Source organism: Sinohyriopsis cumingii, chromosome 8 (assembly GCF_028554795.1).
Source record: "Sinohyriopsis cumingii isolate HCF-2022 chromosome 8, ASM2855479v2, whole genome shotgun sequence".
NCBI classification, from domain to species: Eukaryota; Metazoa; Mollusca; class Bivalvia; order Unionida; family Unionidae; genus Sinohyriopsis; species Sinohyriopsis cumingii.
The window spans coordinates 80866006-80888044 of NC_142968.1; the positions used below are offsets into that span (position 1 = coordinate 80866006).

Below are 22039 nucleotides of genomic sequence, written 5' to 3' on the forward strand. Positions count from 1 at the left end.
GACTACCTCCTATTCTTTATTTAACATGGAACGTTATCATAATATTTCCTTATCAATTATAAATAAGTATCATATTCTATTCTTTGAAACTGACTTTACTGATATACAGGACGAAAATGTTTCTGAAGAAATGATATTTTGTAGGTCAGCTATCCTGGTAAAATATCAGAACTCTGATTTAGTTCCTGCAGACATAGTTGTTTTTTACTTTTCATCTATGAATCGTTTTGTACGCTTGCTGAACGAATTTACAGCATAATGATTACTTTATTAAAACTCGAAAGCGAAATGTTGTATGCCCCTTGTTCTTTAGAGACGTCCATGAAGCAGGTTTCCAGCAGAAGCTACCAGAAAATTAAAACAGTCTTTAACCCGGATAACACATGTTGAAAAAGTCAACTTGATGTAGGTTCCCATAGAACATCTATGTTGGACTGGAAAACACTGATAATCTTTCTTTTGCTTTGAAAATCCGAAGACAGTTTCACATCGATTCCTACCACGCTTTCTTCTTTTTAGTTCTGGAAATATCAGAAGATATGATTGAAACAAAGTGTTATAGTTGCATAAAATAGGAATTGATGGAAAGCTTTTATATTAAAACGAATCTTTTACATCATGTTATTTAACAAACTAGTAATTAAGCAAGTAAATGTCTACTATTATCATAAGATTTGAAGGGAATGTATTTTGAAGATGTTTTTAAGATGACCAGAAAAACGGTTAATTCATTTTTGATGAGACATCTTCAGAATGGGAGGTTGATAAATGCATCACATCGTGCTAGGTTTGTGCACGTACCTGTCAGAACTGTTACAAATAAAGTGTTTTTGTTCAAATAAGTTTATAAGCATTTAAAATTGCAAGTCATCAGTTAACACATGAAGCATTTATGACGAATGACTCCTCAAGGAGGGCTATACATTGAGCATTTGTATGTCTTCGTGCGTAATATGGACAAACGCACATTTATGGAAAATGTGTAATCCGGCTAAGAAAATCTGGAGACAAGGGCTATAATTTATTTCTTATTATTATAAGTTCGTATCGAACAAAACCGGTAAGAAGGAGAAAATAAATATGCGATGTATACACATAGCGGTATAATGTTTTCTTCCGGTAAGGTGGAAAGAAATGATTTCACATGGCATGGGGATACACTAAGACTTTTAGATAGAAACGTATACTCTGTATAAAACGAGTTCTTTTCCTTGACTCGGTAGAGTACACTGTTGAGATTTTGCATTTATTTATACACATATATTTTGTTCTGGAACTATTTCAACTATACCGACGTGGATATATAAATTTATTTCAGAGCGTCTGCCATGACATAGTTTGAGTCTGGATGTGCAATATGGAAAATATGGATCAAACATCCGTATCAAATCATCTAAATCATGGATTAAATGGGTATGCAGCATATAAATATATCAACATTGTTGATTTAACTTTCTTTTATATCTGTATCGCATTTTATTTTAAATTAAATCTCCATTACTTGTGAATAGCGTTGAGACCTTGGATTGTGTGTAGTTCAAGAATATTGTTTCTCAAAACAGTGCTGTTTATTCTTTTCTCTATTAAAATGGGTAGCATTTATGAATGCATATTAGCAGTAAATATAATTTCTGAGTGCGCAACGAGTTACTGAATATAGGTAAATACACATAGAGTCTGTATGATTTTCTGATGCACATTTCCTCTTGTTTTTGATAACATTAGGTTGTAGTATATGGTTTCAATAGTCCATTCCAGTTAATTATAGACCGAGATTTCTTTATACGTAGGAACATCGTATGGGACAATGTCTAATTCACGGATCATGTGCTTATCTTAAAGACCTATGAGATTAGTTTAAGAATTTGAATACTGCTTTAGCTTTATACTTAATACCTACTTCAGTACGTCCTTCGCGGATGGCCGTATTATATAATCATGTTCTTTGCAAAGTTTCCAATTCGTATACCAGTTAATCACATTTCAAATACCTATGTGTCCTCGCAGGTATGAAAATTAGAAAAAAAAGAAACAAAATTTAAAGACAGGGCTACTAATATAATCATATAGATTTTGCAGATCTTCATTCGAGGTGATAAACTATTACTAATGATAGACTAGAAAGAGTTGTATAATGAATTCAATGTATCGTCTGTTCTTGCGTATTTAGCTTATCTGTACCATCAGATTGTACATGTTTGCCACAATTAACTATATGAAATCATAATGGCGAGAATGGAGAAATGGCAAAATAGGTCACCACAATTCTTTTTTTTTGTGGACAGATCTTATGAATAATACTGGCTATGTTTGATAGTGGAAAATAACACGTACTTTTACTGATAAAGTGTTATTTTAGGTATATTGCATACCTCAAAGTTGTACATTGGTCTTAAAGAATTGTAGATATTGTTTCTTTGATTGTCGTAGGGATGAAGCTTTTCATAGACTTTGCTACAGGATGCGCTGAAAAGAAACGTTGCGCAAGTAAAGTAACAACAACGAGTCAATATATTTCCCAGTACATACAAATAAGACGATTTTGTTTGCGTGCACAAATGTGTGGCTTTTTAATAACTCTACGTTAATCACTGCTTTATTCAGAATACAATTCTGGTAAATCATGTGTATGATGATATTACATTTTATTTCCTTAATGCCGTTATGAGATACAAAAGATCCGCGGTTACATTGTACCATGATCCCAAAAATAGATTGAAGAACATACAAGAGTGGTCTCTGAATCCTCGAAGAATGTTATCGTCTTACATGCATGAGCATGTTATAAATTATGCATATAATACAATCAGTTACCATCATCAACATTTCATTGTAGAAATTTAGAATAAACGTTAAGTCATTTACTTTTACTTTGCATCATATTGATACAAATTTTTCCAAATCAATAAATGCACCATAATTTCATTTATGAAACAGGTCATTAATCCGTTTAAAAGCCAACCACTTATCTTTTTGTTTATCTATTTAACTATTGATCTAAAGAGATTTACCCGGGATTGTGGTTTTTTGTGATTTCTGTGACGATGCATGTAAATAATAATAATAATAATAATAATAATAATAATAATAATAATAATAATAACAATAATAATTATAATAATAATACTGCTACTACTACAATTAATATTATTATCATTAATAACAAGAATAATAATGTTAATAAATGAAAGCAAAGATGAACAGGAAAATGTAATAATAATAATAATGATAATGATACTACTACTACTACTACTACTACTACTACTACTAATACTACTAATAATAATAGAAATCCGAAGTTAAAACAATAATGATGATTCAACTAATAACATAATATCTGAAATTAGTTCGCAGAAAGGACTTAAGAATTCAATATAGCATTGATAATAATACAAGGTTGCTTATTTGGAAGAGGTTAGAAAGATAAATACTAATCATCAAGCGCTAGTGCGCAAGCTTTAGGAAGCCATTCAGAAAGCAGACGTGAATAAATTATGCCTTCAAAATTAGACTGTAGTTTGTTAAGATGCGTGGGAAACAAATACGCTGTAGGTACCTTTTACAGAGTAATTAGGAGTATATTCAAAATGTACTCTATCAGTGAATTTAGAAAGTATTGGGATGCATTATATATATATATATATATATATATATATATATATATATATATATATATATATATATATATATATATATATATATATATATATATATATAAAATTAAAGATGGTGAAATAAAATTACATATAGGGTCTGAATATGCCGTCAATTCAAACATGTTTCTATGCAATTCCTCATATTTCTTCTCATCAGCATCACTGCGTTGTTCAGCTCTATTAGTCATGGGGCCCATCGTCAGGTCTGGATGAGGGCTGATATCGATAAATGGAAGTGGAAAGCATTCTGAATAAATTTTCAGCTTCAACATATATCAATGTTTTTATCATATTTCTCTTACGCAATTTTGATTGAAGGATACGGCTCTATTTGTTGATCAAACAAAATTAAAATCTGAAAATATTATAAGCAGTACAAAACTTTTAAATAAGATTGGTATTTTTGATTTATTAAAGGACTTATTAATATAAAATCACATATTAAAAAGCTGGTGACGTCTGGTTAAGTTCGCAAGTTCGAATGATCCCCATTTTATCAAAAATAAGTCATTAATTATAACTTTTAAGTTTGATACTAATGTTTGATGCAACGAGGTAGATATTAGGAAGAAGTCGACTTTATTTCAGTAACTGTGGTCACGTGACATATTTTATAATATCGTACCTATTACAAAAACGAAATAAATATGAGATTTGTTTTACAAAGATGAACATAGTAATAGTATAAAGTTTTATTTGTTTACCAAAGACACACGAGTAAAAATGTCCTAACATTATGACTCCAAACTGTGACATATTAGCATAAAATAATTGTAACACAAATATTTATAGACGCATTTCAAATTTTACAATTTACTTTTCAAACGACAAATTGACTTATATGCTTCTTATGCTAATACATTAATGACATTTGTTCCGAACTGCACTTTATGAGGAATAAACCCATAATAGTCGACATACACTAGAAACTAACATAAAATTTAAATTTATCAAATAAAGTTGCATTTCAACTGTTGTGCCCGGTAACACAACATCATCTGCGAAAGGTAATAAAAATAGGTTCACACATATTGTATAACAAGAATGATAGAGTGTATTTTTCGTAGGCTTTACAATTTCGCAACTTCACACCCTGCTCACTAGCTCCTGTTTCTTTGCCGGATTTCACATCATCGATTGCGTTTCCAACGTCTTCTTCAGTAATATTTATATAAAGATCATACATGTTGTATTATTCAACGAGTGTGATGCATTCAATTATGCCAGATTTAGAATCTGTTGTTGGCCATGACGTCATCTTAATCTTAGTAAATTTCAAATCTTTTCATATTGAACTCTATTTTCCGCAGGTAAACTCTTGCAAAGTCTTTTAATGTGAAACGTTTGCAGGTTGTATTTAGAGCTGTTATTCCTAAATTTTCTTAGTTCCTTCACTGCCACTCTTTCCGCATTTTTACATTCCGTTTCAAACCACGTGTGTTTTGTAGTCTCAAGGCACCTAATAAACGGGAATCCTGTACAAATCGTTTCATACATTTTCGCCCTTCTGCTGCGTTAATAATTTGTACTAAAGGATCTACTGCTGTATCAAATTTCATATAATTAAATCAGGAAGAAAACTGGCTTTCAAACTCAAGTGACCGTGGAAATTTAGTTATGTTCAACTTACAATCTTCCTACACAATTTCTTCGCTGAATAACTCTTGGAATTCTGCTATATTGTAAAATGTAATTGCATATGCATTGATTTTGAACTCTACATTCTTTGATTGCCTCATCCAATTGAATGTCTGCTAGAAAATAGTAAAATCAAGAAGCCAAGTTATTACAAAATGTTAAATATCCAATTTTGTTTGCATTCTATACCTTTCATTGACTATTCAAGGACCAGTGAAATACTAATGTCATAAGAAGATATCCACGTTGTTTGGATTCCATTTTATTCACGTTTAACGTACTTGGAGGTAGCTTGTTAGAGACATAAGTAATATTCTGAAGTAGCTGAATAGGAAAGGTTTATCATAGTGTATGTAGGCATTTTCCGGTATTGCATAATCACAAAAACAACATAACGAGAAATGAACACCAGGATCCAAAGGGCAAGAACTGGCCATGATGTTATTATGTAGAGACAATATCTCTTCTTCCGAGTCTGCAGGCATATATCATCTTAAACCTAATATGACATGGAAAGGTATACTGATATTTACACTGTTAAGATTTAGTCACAATATATTACTAAATTTACTAGGCAAAGCTTGAATTAAACTTCAATGCGCGTAATAACATATATGTTATTTCCACAGAATTCATATCATTAGGTGGCCTAGATCTTACAGATGCAAATGTTTTATACTCCAAAATACAAAACTGATCAAAATTCTGTGTCCATGTCTCGTGACATCGAAGGAAATTGTACTATGTAATACAATTATAAATCATACTTATGCATTCAGTTAGTGTTTCCATCCAACTCTTTCACTACTCCTGATAAGTACCATGTCAGATATTTCCATTCTGAATGACAGACTGGTTAGAAGTGACTTGTTCATCATTCTCAGTTGGTTCTGTTTCTTCTGTCTCCTTTACTTGTTTTTTTTTTTACTTTGCGTTTCCTAGGATTTTTGTTTTGTCCTTGCTGGCTTCTTCCAGAATATTGAATTTAACCGGATCCTTTCCATTGAAATTTTTGTATGATATATCTTTAATATACATGCGAAATTTCCTTTTCGTTTCCTCCCATGTATGTTTGATTGCTTCTTGTAGCTCAGCACAGATTGTATTGTTCGTGTATGATCTTCGTAGCCCTCTGTTCTGTCTTCATGTGGTTTCTGATATTTGTGTCCAATGTTACGTGAAAGGCAGCAAACGTTTCCTCTAATTCAAGAGTTTTCATCTTAAATCTCGTGTTGGCACGATGCAGTTGTTACATGAGATGGCTAAATTGTTTCAATTGTTTTTTTTTAAATTTATTTTTTGACGTCTTTCATATATAGAATAACATGCACAATATCAACATATGTAATGTCTATAACTGTCACCGTCTGAAAACATCCGTCTGTGACATTACAGTCCCTCAATTCTGTGATTAGTAATATATTGAATATATAGGTACACGGGAGTATATGTCATGTATTTATCGTGGATCCTGTTCCTAACCTTGTTTAATCGCACTAAAATACAGTAACAACATTCTCTCTATTGATTTCTGAGACATAATAACTTCTAAATAGTATGTGTATTTTGTTCTGAAACAAAACTTATTACTATTCGCAAATGCTCGACCTCCTGTATTTCCACGTTATGGGTTTGGTTCAACATCATCACTATAGGTAAACATCAAGAACAAAAGACGTCATGTAGCTAGATATATTCTGCCTGGTACAATCCCATGAAACACATGAATACAAGATTTGACTGGATGAGCAAAGCACCCAGTCTTTAGTCTCAACCCAGCAGCACTAATCCTCGTTTTATATTTATAACTGAAAGCAAAGTATTATTAATATTAATGTATTTTGCTCTTCCTAAGGTGACCATTGTGCATTTGTTATGTGTTTTTGCTAGTGAGAAAGTAAACTGCAGGTAGATGGTGCACATTATTCAGAGCTTTTGTGAAGCAAACATTGTTCAGAAAATTGTATATAAATCCTGCATTATAATGTCATGATTCAGTTTTATTTATAATAATAAACCATCTACAAGTTGTAATGATTAATTAATCAACTCATTGCATACTATATGAAAAGAAAAGGAACCAATTAGAGTTATTTATTTCCATGAGAATAGGAAAGCTTAATTTTCCGTTTGCTTTTTAAATCAGAAATCATATCAAGGTACAAAAGTGATTGTTATACATCTGCTTTACAAAATACTTTGTTATACGAAATGTGCAGGCCGTAAACATAACAAGTTATTATGCTTTGCTGACGTTGAATTCTGAAGTTTGCTTTTTGAGTTCATTCATGTTTCTATCATCATACAATTTGTTTGAACTAATAAAATTCATTCTTATAATCCTTTTCAGATACGAAAATATTCGAATGTCTAATCATTTATGATTCTATATTCGTGACTTTTTTGGAGTTTCGATCTCTGTTTCAATAATATATATCGTGGTTATTTGTTTCTTTAATAAGTTAATGAAATTTATTCTTGTTCCTAACGAAGCCTTCTAACATACTCAGGCTTAAACCCTTTTCATACTTATCTTTCGAAGAACAGGCAGTTTAGTACATATCCTAATATAATCCGATATATTCTTAACTAATCTTACCAAATGATTTCTTGTTTCGTCTCTGTTCCTGCAATATATAGACGAAGACAAAGATTACTTTCGGCCTGTCACCATGTCACTCAGTATTCGTCTGCAATGTATTGACGAATGCATTGATGAGTACCGGATTTCTAGTTTGTACGTGAGTAATTGTCTTGAATATATTCACGAATACATTAAGTAATTACGAATAAGCGAAAATAATTTTATAGAAGACTGTGTATCATTTTCTCACCTGAAGAGTTGTTAAAGTGTACGTTAGTGATCGTGTAATTATACAGATTATAAAAATCGAGTTTTTAATCAACCTGGACATGTTTGGAGTGAACATATATACTTGGGGTCTTCTCATTTAAGGAGCAGCAAATCAGCGTAAGGTCTGATAAATCAATGAGAAAAATTACTTATCTATAAGTAATTATCAATTTTATGTTGACGTGTCTTAATGACACCAGGTGCTCAAATTATTCAGTCATAATTTGATTCCATATTGCCTATATTAACTCGTAGAATTGAAGTTTCAGATCAATGTCCCTGCTGTCGAAAGAATGTGGTGTCATCCACGAAAATACATTAGAGAAATTGATGTGAATATGTCCTGGGTCGTTTTCTCTTAAAGTACAAACAGTTGAATGGGACACGTAGCCAATATTTTTTTTACTTCCTTTTATATCTAGAAGCTTCCTCACGGAAATGACACCCAGGGAAGTGAGGACACGCAGGACCACTACTAAATAGACCATATGCCATATTGACTTCCCCACAGCAGTGAATGCATCAACCATAAATTGATTCCAGCTTGCCGATATTGGCTCTTAAAATAGCCCGGATGTAGGGTTCAGATGTAAGATTTGAGTCCCAGCTATCAAACTTGTGTGATGTTCATCCACAAAATACACTAAAGGATATTTAAATATTTTTCCTCTTAAGGTGCAAACACATTTGAAGGCCGTTGTTTGATACTACCTTTTCTTTGTGGAATCTTCCGCACGAGGATACCAGCCAGGAAAGCCAGGAAAGCAGCAACAAATACAATCATTACCGAAGAGCCCAAATACCATAATGTCATCCCTGAAAGTAAATAAATGTGATTGGACACTAAAACAGATTGAGTGATAATATGTAGGATGACCTCCCTACGGATAGATATAGCTTGATCGATAGATAGAAGATAAACAATAGGTGCAGTTCAAATAATTCCTAATAATATAATATATTTACAGACCTTGTTTAGGTGATGTGGCGATACTTTATGATTTGTGAAGATAAAAGAAAAAACAAATAATTAAGAGGTACGTTTTAGTTTTTATAAAATGTAGAATAAACGGAATATAATTTACTTATTGTATGTGCATAGCTAGAAAATATCAATCGCTTCCTTCATTTTGCATTGTCTGAGTTCTTACCATTTTCTTCATTAGATCCAGGGGAATCAGGAATACATGAAGAGTTGAAATCCCGATTTGTAATTTCCGGACTTGATGTGTTGTCATCTGTTAAACAAAAGGCTGTTATTTTATTACTTTTTCAGTGAAATGTCATGCATCTTTGTTAGAATGGTCTGTAAAGCGTTCACAAAATTATGTCATACATTTCATCCAATCAAGAGAGGTCATAAACGTTATATGAATGCACAAATATTCATAAATCTTCGCATCCTTAGTCTATGGCCATTAAATACACCAAATTTCACAGCAATCCATAACAGCTGCAGGACAAACGCTATGAAAAAATATGTAGGTTAGATCGTGTCGTGCACTGCACTGAAATACAAGACCAAAAAATCAGCAATACAAAAAAAAACCACAAAAAAAAAACAAAGCATTGTGGCAGCTATGTTTTTTTTTGAGATGAGGATCTTTAGGCAATGACCATAATATTGACAATCAAACACGGTGTAACTTGTGGAAGTAGCGAGATAGGATTATTAAACGCATCACAACAAATGGTCAGTTACATTATAACGAAGATTGCGGGAGAAACATGATTTGTCGATATGTGTATCATCAAAGGATGAACGTAATATTTTACCAAATCACGTAAGACAGAATAAGTATCTAGCGAATATGAATATTACTATATACCCCCATCACTGGAGATAAAGAGGTAACTGTTTTTTCTTTCTTCAGGCATAAGTTTGCCCAATTGGTATTGAAATTACCGGATGAAAACACATAGACCATCCTCTGACCAACAATGGTCACTATTCCGCCAAAGTTCAAGTTATTTGTAAACTCTTTCAATTAGGGATGAGTTCTAGACGGGCAAGCAACAAAACGGACAAGAAGGCAAAGTGATAACACTTTCTCACAGACAAAAGGAAAGGGACATTAAATTGCAATAAGACGTCGTACATCAGAGCAGAGGGAGGTAAAATTATCGTCAATGACACGACCATTAAATGACCTTTAATAATGCAAACAACATTTTAAATATAATCACTCCCATTTCTGACAAGATTGTCACTGATTTGAGGCAATTTCTTCGGGATTTGCTGATTTTACTTATGATGAAACTGCCGCAAAAGGAAACAGTAAATTTAAAGATATTTCTGATTCACTTTTCCAAGCGGTAAAATTTGGTTAATATTCATATACAGATCAGAAAATGAAAAAATAAATAAAACGCAAATAATGATTAAAATCAAGCAAACATTTTTTTGTTGTTTAATCATGTATTTGAAGACTTTTAATGATTAATCGCCCTAATTGTATATTAAGCAGATCACAAGTTTGAGGCATGCCCTTATTAACGTCCCAGTATCCTTAAGGAATACATTGGTTTTGAATCTTTGCTAGCGTCCCCCATGGTTGACGTGGGATGGAATGCCGTACCATTTAGTTGAAGCTTGGTTCTCTTGCTGCCATAAAAACAGGAATAAGCTACAATTTCTTTCCAGCGAGAGAACTTTTAAAATGTAATATTCATGTAGGCATGCTAAGACATTCACCTTGTAGCGTGTTTTTACCAACATTATTCCTTTCTAAGTTTCATTTTGCAAAATCAGTAATAATCAAAATTTTTAATGTAGAGTGCACGTAATTTCAATGAATTCGCATTGCATAAATATTTACCTCGAACGTCAACAAATATAGAATCCAAAAGGATCCCTTGGTCATTCCAGGCGGTATATTCGCCCTTCTCTTGAAACGTTATTTCTCGAATGTTGAGGCAGAAGTTCCATTTATTTAATGCACAATTTTCAATGCGATCCCGTGCTGCATGGGGTTTTCCATCATAGTTACAGTTCTTCTGTGCCACATCGTAGATTGTTAAAATACTGTTAACGATAGGCCCGTAAATTTTAATTGAAGATGTATATGCATTATTATACAAGAACGAGAGGATCATCGTTTCATTCTCTTGTCTAATTAATGTACGTCCTGGAAAAGAGTGAAATAAACTGGAATCATAATAAGGGAAACATTACTAATCTTCAATCCTTGTATTCATAAAAAGTGTGAAGACTATTAAAATACCAGTTCCATATATGTCCTAATTACGGTGGACGTTTTGTTTTGGTTTTCACGTGCAGACCAGATATAACCATCATATATTTTGATTATAGAGTGGCAGCCTTATCTACAGGAGGAACTGCAGGAATTGGGATCAAATGATTGTGCTTTCGTGTCCCGCATTAACCTCTACTGATTTTGAGCTAATAATGTAGCTGACTTTAGTCGTCTAAGCTATATAGCGTTACTAAACATTCGTTGGACAGTTAACGTTACTGGATTCAGTCGATTAATGTACGTCCTGGAAAAGAGGGAAAATATATATCATTACCTGTTGGGTATCTAGGGGTATAGTGGGCACTAGATAGAGGTAGTACCTGTGTTGTCTGGTAGCTGCACCATATGAGAGGATGGACGCACTGGTCTTCATCCATCTCCCATATCTCTCACTTCTGCCTCCAGGAAGGAATCATTCCCGGCCTACCCCGGTACAAACGACGTTGAGGGGGTGATGTTAAAACTGCATTACTAGTCGTATGAACTTCTATAGGGAAGTCACTTACTAGGGCGGAAGTCTCTACTTTCAACGTCCAAGTGTTTGTGACCAGGGCGCACCATATGTATTAGTGGAATGCGGCTTTGGCCGACAAACTATGGTTCGAAATAGCAGGGAAGGCATATTCTTCAGGCAAGGTTGGCCACCTGCCTAGGAAAGGGAAATTCTAATATAAAACGTACGGCCAGCTGACCTCGCTGTCACCGTCCTTGCTTGCCGGACTATGGCAGATGAGCCCAAGGTTTGAAGGGTGAGGCAAGTTTGCGCAGACTGCACTCCACTTGAAATGTTCATCGCATATTCATGAAGGAACTGTCTACTGTTTACGTTCGACTCTATCAAGAATTGCACCGATGGGAAAGAGGCGAAAACGGTAGGTGAAATATGTTACTGGGATCCGCAGTCCCAATCCTGCATGCCGGTGACTCACGCCTTTGGTCGTCTGGTGTTGATCCGGAGACGACATCATCACCCGGCAGCAGTGTAAGTGACCAAGCAGCCTTTTCTAGGGACAGCACTGCATGATGGGCCTAGAAAAGGTGGCCTAACCAAAACTCGTCTCTTCACCCCACCAGCCGGCGTTCCCTAGCCAAAGGGCATCTTGCAACGTAATCGAATCTTTACAACAACAAACAACAAGGCATACCCCACCCGATTCACATTGTGGAAAAGACTAAAACTGGCTTGTGAGAACATCAGAACAATGCTAGACTCAACCGACATAAACATAATAGAACGACGCTCTGCCTTAGTCGCACACGAACTCTCTGTCCTTGCTGTTGTCATTGCTACACTTAGCGAAGTCCGACTTTCAGAGGAGGGAAGCTTGATAGAACTCGGAGTTGGGTACACCCTGTACTGGTCAGAAGAACCGAAAATTAAAATAAAACGACTTGCTGTAGTCGGATTCATGATCAAAGACTCAATCGTCACAAAGTTAACAAACTTTCCCACGGGTCACACAGACTGCATCATGTCTATGCGTCTCCCGTTAGGGAACCAACAATACGCCACACTCTTCAGTGTATATGCTCCAACACTCCAGGCAGATCCTTCTGAAAAGGATCAATTCTACGCTGACCTACGCAGACTATGCAACAACGTCCTAGAGACCGACAAAATAATCATCCTCGGAGTTTGAATGCCAGAGTGGGCGGAGACTCAGAAGCCTGGAAAGCCGTCCTTGGGAAGCATGGGTGACTGAAATGACAATGAGCACCTGCTTCTTGAATTTTACGCAGAATTACAGCTCACCATCACAAATACCGTATGTCAGCAGAAAGACAACCTGAAAACTACCTGGATGCATCCTAGATCAAAACACTGGTATATAATCGATTACACCATAACAAGCCAGAAGGACTTAAAAGATGTCCTTCGTACTGGATGAATGCCCAGTGGAGAGTGCCACACAGACCATCATCTTGTCCGATGCAAGCTTGACTTCCACTTCAAGCCCAGGCCCAGACAACAAATAGGTAACTCGAAAGGAAGCTCCAGATCGAAGACCTGTTGTCTGAAGAGGTCAAGGCAGATTTTCTGGAGAGGCTGTAGTCTAGACTTGAACAACTTAATTTCCGCAAGATCTACCTCTAGAAGAGATGTGGAATCTCATCGAGGCTGCCATTCTGCAAAACTCAGAAGAAATCCTTGTATTCACCACTAAGAAAAACAAAGACTGGTTTGATCAAAACAACCAATAAATCCAAGAACTGCTTGCCGAAAAGAAATCAGCGTACCAAGCCCATCTGGTACAACCATCCTGTCCACAGAAGAAACCCGCATTCGGCCCTATCTGCAGCTCAATCCAGTATAGTCTCCGAGACATACAAAATGTATGCTGGACAGAGCTTGCAGAAAGAACCCAGCTGTACGTTGACACTGGTGACTACAAGGGGTTCTATGATGCGCTGAAAGACGTTTATGATCCTTCCTTCCATATACAGAGCCCTCTACGGAGTGCAGCTGGCCAAGATCTTCTCACTGACAGTAAATCTATCCTGAGCCGCTGTTCAGATCACTTCCACACCCTCGTGAGCACTTGCCGTATAGTCCAGGAGGGCGCTATTGATTTCGTCCTACAACATCCACCTAAGATGGAACTTGATGAGGCACCCACACTGCAAGACACTATAAAAGTCATAAAACATCTGAGGACAGGAAAGGCTGCAAGAAAAGATGGTATCTCAATAGAGATATGGAAGAGAGGAGGCCTAGAATTGCACACCTAACAATATGAGATCTTCATTTCCTGCTGGGAGCGAGGGTTACGTTACGCAAGACTTTCGAGATGCAGTCATCATCACCTTGTACAAAAACAAAGGGTAAATGTCTGACTGCTCAAACAACGGTGGGAAAACTCTGCTCTCCATTGTAGGCAAATTCCTTGCTAGAGTTTTGTTAAACAGACCTGTGTCCGCCATTGCAGAAGAACATGCTCCAGAGGGTCAATGTCGCTTCAGAGCCCATAGGTGCACAACTGACATTGTGTTCGTCCTGAGACAGATCCTGGAAAAATGCCCAGAACAAAACAAAGGACTGTACATGACATTGGTGGACCTGGCGAAGGCATTTGAGACGGTGAGCAGAACTGGACTGTGGAAAATCCTTGAAAAGCTTGGCTGTCCTCCTAAATTTCTTACCATGGTCATCCATCTTTATGAAGACCAGCTTGGTCAGGTCAGAAACAATACCGACGTGTCACAGACCTTCCCCAATACAAATGGCGTGAAACAGGGCTGCGTTCTGGCCCCCACACTATTCTCAACCTTCTTCAGTATGATGCTCCAAAAAGCAACATGAGACCTTGATGACGAAGAAGGCATCTATATCCGATTTCGTACTGATGGCAACCTCTTCAACTTAAGGCGATTTCATTCCCACACCAAGAACTTGGAAAAACTGATTAGAGAACTTCTCTTTGCAGACGACGCCTCCCTTGCTGCCCACACGTAAGCTGCATTACAGCGCGGAACATCATGCTTTGCAGAGGCTTATCAGATCCTTGGTATTGAGGTCAGCCTAAAGAAAACTGTCGTACTTCACCATTCTGCTCGCAAGGAAGGGTACGGACTACTAAGTATCTTCATTGACGAAACAAAACTGAACCTAGTCCACCAGTTCACCTACATGGGCTGTGTGATATCGTCTGATGCCAAGATTAACAAAGAAATAGACAACAGACTGGCCAAGGCAAACAGCGCCTCCGGTTGACTCTATAAACGAGTCTGGCACACCGGCAGTGTCTACAGAGCTGTCATACTGACCACCATCCTATATGGCGCCGAATCAAGGGTCACCTACAGCCACCACCTCCGACTCCTTGTTCGCTTCCATCAGCGCTGCCTCCGCACCATCCTCAACATCCACTGGGTTGACTTTGTCACCAACACTGAAGTCCTCAAACAAGCAGGGATCAACAGAATTGAGGCCACGCTCATGAAGATAAAGCTTCGCTGGGCATTGCACGTTTCCAGACTGCACTATATGATGAGCTGTCAACTATCCACCGCGATAGAGGGACACCTCGAAAGAGATATAAAGACTCCTTAAAAAAGACCCTCACCTCCTGTGGCTACGATCACCATCAACGGGCATGACAAGCTGCTGACCGTAGAAGCTGTCGACGTACAGTTCACCAGGCCGCTGCCACTTTTGAAGAAAACAGACGGGCCATCTTGGAGGAAAAACGATGGCGAAGAATAAACCGGGAACGATCGGCAGCACCCACCACAAGCCATATATTTCCCTGCAGCCTCTGTGGACGGGCGTGCCTGTCACACATTGGGCTCGTCATCCACCAGCGCGTGTGCAATAGACATGGAGATACCCCTTCCTAATCTTCGCAAGCGAAGTCAAGCCATCTTTATACTTATATATATCTAGCCTTTCTAGATCATGTCCCAGGTGGACATGCATATCATCGTCCTCCGAGAAGTTAACCGTATCGGACCTAGTAGTTCCAGTTTTAAACTTGCATAGACAGGGCTGTTATCCCTCTTAGATTAAGTTGATACAACTGGATATGGATATCAATATCAACTGGGTGTTTAACCATGCTAGCTATCATTATATAATGGTTAGCTAACCATACTGTATCATTTCGTTCCAGCTGTATACCATCTTCCTCTGGGATGTTGATCTTTATGGCTCCAGCCGTTTCTGTTGTAAATGGAACGGAACTTCCGCTGGCGTTTAAACTTGCTGGAGACAGTCATTCCAGCTTTAAATTTATATTATCATATGCTGGGCAATTACATCTGCTATATCTTGCTAACCTAGCTGTAAATGGACTCAGATCACAGTGATAAATTCCAGTTCAGGACCAAGAATTAATAACCAGTCTATTTTGTGAGCATTTTTTTCTCACTATCAATATAGGTGGTGATACAAGAGGTCTATTTAGGCATTGTTGCTATTAATTTAGAATGAATAAATGGTTTATTGTTTTGAATATGAGCATTATGGTACGGTTGTCTATATGTATTTCGACGACAACAGTGAGTAATGAGGCATCGATGTTAATCAGGAAGCAAAGTCGGTGACCGATTGCATGGTACGGTTCTAAAATTCCAGACTTTCATAAAAGAGTTAATATTAAAGATACTTGAGATTAACCTATGATTTTTAAGATTTGGAAACAATGAAAAATTCATCACTAGGAAATAAAGATAGGGACCATAGATGACAAATAATTGTGTTCCGAATAAAAATCGTTAGTAAAGCACTCACTATTTTCTTTACTGCCTTTAGAATGGCATAACATGCTGTCTTATTGTTTCAAACCTTCACCACCAGCCCTCTGTTGTACATAAAATCAATGTTAGGTTTCGCTTATTGTAGACGTAAGCTATTCGACCAGTATACAACATGTTTTACGACATTAGTAGAAGGAACATAATTGACTTGGGACCATAATACTAATGAGATAACATATTATATTCAGAAGGAAGTGACTTAATTGAATTGGTAACGTTCTTAACGAAGATATTTAGATAAACATGTACTTTTATTGCATCCAGTAAAATAATCTATAATGAACATGGTTTTCAAACTGGCATGCTTTAGCACAAAAAATTGTCAAATTTGTTTTTAAAACTTCTTTTCAAAATGAAATCTGGGATATTATCAACGCCATCTACTGAACATGTATTCATGGTGTCATGTTTTGACACAAAAGCACTCATTCGGATTTAGAAAATGCATAAAACCTGAGCTATTTGCATATCTTGCTTACGAAAATTTACATGTTATTTTTTAATCACACTTTTCTTTTTTTTTTGATTTTACAGTTTTACGTTTTGAAAACGTATTAAAGTTCAAGGATGCATGAATTTTTCTTTCGTTTTCAAAAACTTATATCAGTCAGTCAAAACTTTTCTGGAATGTATTTTAAAACCTTGATATGAGAAATAAAAACAACTTTGTACGATGTCTCATGTAGGGCGAACTACAGTTGAATCAATTTCTAAAATTCGGTCAAGAGGTTGTTATTTCCATAGCGACAAAGCTAGATTGGTGACCCCCAACTTTGTCATTCTTGAGGAGTCAATTGTTTCTTACACGAATGATACACAAGATTGATGAGTCATCGTGATTAGTTATGATGAGTTGTAAAGTAATATTTATGAAGGCAGATTGCCAATTAATAGATGCTTGACTGTATTTATCCGTCCGTCTGTCCGTCTGTTATGGAATTGTACATGCACCATGTATAATGGCATATATGAACCTTGAAAATCTTACTGCTCTTATTATTAACAGAAGGTGAAAAGAATACATACGTGTAACAAGAATACTTGTTTTTCCTTTCTCTTGGAAATTTTCGCAGACTGTAAAATTTCCACTATCAATAAAAGTGACATTTAGTAGCAGAAAACTGAAAGTATTTAGACTCGAGTTTATCATTTGTATTCGACCATGATACTTTCTGGAAATAGATGTAGTCCATGGATCGTACGTCATCACATTAGTGTAATGTAGATTGCTGGTGTAACCAGAGAAGTTGATTTCCAACGTCTTGTTTCCATCTGTTGAGGTTTTTTCGATGCGCACCGTTGCATTATCTTCTTGAGTATATATCTCCGGTGTAAAAGGTAGATATATAAATAATAGTGATTGAATATGTTTAAAATATATTATCATTCGATTGATTGCTGGATATCTAAATTTTCGATGCTATAGTAAACAATTATAATCACGTGTACGAATGACCACAGTCGAGTGGGAATCGTACTTCATACATTTGTTATAGAAAATTATTAAACATTTCTTTTTGAAATTGATGACCTTAATCTGATATGCTAACTATCTGTTTTCAATTTTCTAAAAAGTAAACTGAAATCAGCTATGGTTTGCCTATCACATTAAATTTAAAATCTGGTGTTCAAAATTACATATACGTCTATGACACGTTTTTAAAGATTTCCCAGAAACGTCTGTGAATAAAGATCATGATTACAAAAAAGTAGCTTGGAAGTCGGGAATACCTAGCATTGCAATTCCTACAGCCCAACATATTTCCTCGACTACTACTACCACTTTTACTACTATTCAGAATGCGATGAAATGAAAACGTGAATCCAGAAACGTATTGCAATTATAGCGTGAGTTTGCTTTTGTATCTGTATTGCATTTGAAAAGTTGATATGATGGTGAACCTGTACAAATTTGATGGGACTTTAATTTAAACACTCCTTTTTATTATATAAGAACACTATATTATATAATATATGACAAGACTATATAACAAAAGTGTTCCCCATGGTATAGCAGTGTTAGCGACCAGCTTCGCACTGTTAGAAGAGACCGCTGTAAAGCTGACAGGCTTTCGCTTTCGACCATTCTCACAATTCACAAGCAAATCTATGAAGCCGCTAAGAAGATTGTCACAGATATAGTCCATGCAGCGAAATCAGCCCACTACACTGCTAAGATCATGGAAAGTTCAAGCTGCAAAGAGCTCTTCGAGATTACTAACAAGCTAATGTCAAGAATTTCTTCCGTGACAAAGTACAAACCATTAGAGATAAGCTTGACACCACAATTTCAATTGACTCGTCGTCACCCTACAGAATTTGAGCGGTAACCATTAGCAGCATTTGAACCTGTCTCTATGGATTTCGTACGTACAATCCTGATGAAGAGTGCACTAAAGTCATGTGAACTTTATCCAATTCCAACATCACTGCTGCTTGAGTGCTTAGATCCAATATTGCCTTCACTAACTGATGTTATTAAAACATTTGTCTCATCAGGGGAATTCCCATCATTTTTTCAAAACTGCCATTGTAATTCCTCTGCAGAAGAAACCAAAACAAGACCATAACGATTTAAAGAACTACCGCCCAGTTTCCAATCTCCCATTCACATAAAACATCTTAGAAAAGGTTGTTCTATCCCAGCTTTTTTCTCATCTGAATTCAAACAGTCGTTTTAGCAATGTACAGTCTGCATATCGCTCTTGCGACAGTACTGAAAGTACTCTTCTAAAAGTAGTCAATGACATTCTCTCTGCTTTGGATAGCGGAAAGATTACATTTCTCACTCTCCTTGATTATTCTGCAGTATTAGATACAATAGACCATGATATATTACTTCACCGTCTCTAGCATGTATTTGACATTCATTATGCAGCCTTACTGTGGTTCAAGTCCTACTTGGTCAACAGGAGACACAATGTGTCTGCAAATGGAATACACTCCAGCCCAGTTGATCGATGTTGTGGTGTTCCACAGGGGTCTGTACTTGGTCCTGTTCTCTTCATTCTGTACACTCGGCCGCTCTCAAGTGTCATAGACCATCATCCAGTGTCTCATCGACTGTACGCTGATGACACCCAAATATACAAATCTAGCCACCCAACTGAACTTGATGCTACCATCTAATGTAGAGAGGTGCATTTCTGATGTGAAATCATGGATGACATGTAAAAAAGCTGCGTATGAATGATGACAAAACTGAGGCCATTCTGATCACTACACAAAAGACATTCTTATTCACATCCTTTACCTCAAACAATAAATATCAGCAACACCAACATTTAATTCACACAATGAGTACGAAACCTAGGTGTTACTCTGGACATTACTCTGACGTTGCACCAAAATATCATGAACATATGCAAGGCTGCATATCTTGAGCTGAGACGCGTCAGCTCAATTCGCAAATATGTTTCAGTTTATGTCACTAAAACACTTGTGAGTTCATTAGTACTTTCAAGACTGGTCTATTGTAATTCAATTATGTCTGGTTCATCTCAATATCTAGTACAGAAACTTCAAAAAGTTCAAAACACAGCTGCTCGGATCATACTTAGAGTACTACGATCAGATAACACCTCTCCGCTGCTCTGTAATGGCTATCCATTAGATCCACAATTAAACGCAAAATTTGCTCTCTGTGCTACGTTTCACTGATGGACCGCTGTCCAAGATGCCTATCCGACCTCACCCATGTGTACACACCAGCAAGATACTTACGCTCCTCTTCTGACAATCGTAGACTCATTATTCCCACTATGAAAACAAAGTCATGTGGACAGCGGTCTTTTGAATACCAGGGCCCAGCAACGTGGAATGAATTGCCCACAGAACTTCAACACAGAAGACACGGTGATCCCATTCAAGAGTGCTCTCAAAACTAACTTATTTCGACTGCAAGGAAAAAGTTTAAAGCCTAATAATGTTTCCTACCTTAAATATTTTCAGCATGTTTATTTTATGTTTTCTAATTTCATGGTGTTTGCTTTTGTAATCATACCATTATGTATGTTTTTATTTTTATTTTATAGGTGTTGTCTAATGTTGTAAAGCGCTTAGAGCTTCTAAAGATTATGCGCTATACAAAGTCCTCATTATTATTATTATTATTATTATTATTATTATTATTATTATTATTATTTTTGTTATTATTATTATTATTATTAGTATATACTATATGATACTAATATATTATATATTAAAGGACAACATTGTACGTGTACGAGACTTTTATTCAAGTGATTTTTTTAGATCAGTGTGATATCAAAGAAAGAAGTGTTTGCATTAAATTAATGAGAGATTCATTATTTCGTAAGTTTGATAGGTATTTTATGATATTGTTAAATTTTGGACTAGAAATTATTATTAAAATTCAGATTTAATTTTATCTTACGATGTGTGTGTGGCTATCTAAATGATTGATCTGTTAGTGTGTGTAAATAAATGAATGAAATGATATGGCATTATTATTATTATTATTGTTATTATTATTATTATTTTGTAAATGATGTCAATAAAATCGATAGTAATGCAAGCATTTTCTCTATCTCTCTTTCTATTTATCTATGTCTCTTTCTATATATATATATATATGTATATATGTATATATATATATATATATATATATATATATATATATATATATATATATATATATATATATATATATATATATATATATATATATATATATATATATATATATATATATATATATATATATATATGTGTGTGTGTGTGTGTGTGTGTGTGTGTGTGTCTCTGTGTGTGTGTGTGTCCGACAAATCTGTCTTCTCTTCATATATCGTTTTTAAGGGCATGCGTGCTTATCCTGACTGTAATAATATATAGTTGTTTAATTTCAACCAGGCATTCATCACTTGAAGAACCAATATTTCATAAATCTTTTGACATATTTTAAAATCATGTATTACTGCTATTCACCCGTGTGCGTTAATAACATGAATTAATTTTGGGACAGTTCATGACAACGTTGAAATTAATATTTAAAAGCTATCAAATATCATAAGTGAATTTGTAGGTCGAGCAACGTAAGAACAGTTCAGCAATTGCTCAAAATTCCTGGTTTAATAATCTTTTTCTTCACACACACACACATGCTCGCGCATCTTACAAAACAACACAATTGTGCTTTTTCTGAGTGAATAGATCAATTCGAACTGAACACATATTTTCTTGTGTGTTTCAGAGTTCTAATAAAAATTAGAATACGTCCCTAAACGTTTTTATTTTATCAGTGCAGTAAATTTTGAAAACTAATTCCTACACTATTTAATGTGATCATTTTGTATCATCTTACAAGTGAGACATATTGCTTTCAAATACATATATGACATTATCTTAGTACATTGAAG

General features: G+C 35.6%; 1 protein-coding gene across 1 annotated transcript; it reads right to left on the reverse strand.

Annotated features, from left to right (window-relative positions):
• Window positions 1-388: 388 nt before the first annotated feature.
• On the reverse strand, window positions 389-17981 carry LOC149793967 (uncharacterized). The gene is made up of 8 exons (XM_089967901.1): window positions 17688-17981; window positions 10968-11276; window positions 9300-9386; window positions 8860-8964; window positions 7894-7921; window positions 3745-3872; window positions 2373-2466; window positions 389-521 (listed from the first exon to the last, which is right to left on the reverse strand). Exons 1-7 carry the CDS (start codon window positions 17866-17868, stop codon window positions 2393-2395), a joined length of 912 nt encoding a protein of 303 aa, XP_089824027.1. The 5' UTR covers window positions 17869-17981; the 3' UTR covers window positions 389-521; window positions 2373-2392.
• Window positions 17982-22039: the final 4058 nt, after the last annotated feature.

Coding starts and splice junctions, on each gene's coding strand:
- LOC149793967 (XM_089967901.1), bottom strand. CDS start 17,868: ATGACGTACGATCCATGGACTACATCTATTTCCAGAAAGTATCATGGT. Junction 11,277..17,687: donor AACAAGTATTCTTGTTACAC/GTATGTATTCTT, acceptor ACTCTTTTCCAG/GACGTACATTAATTAGACAA. Junction 9,387..10,967: donor TATATTTGTTGACGTTCGAG/GTAAATATTTAT, acceptor TTTGTTTAACAG/ATGACAACACATCAAGTCCG.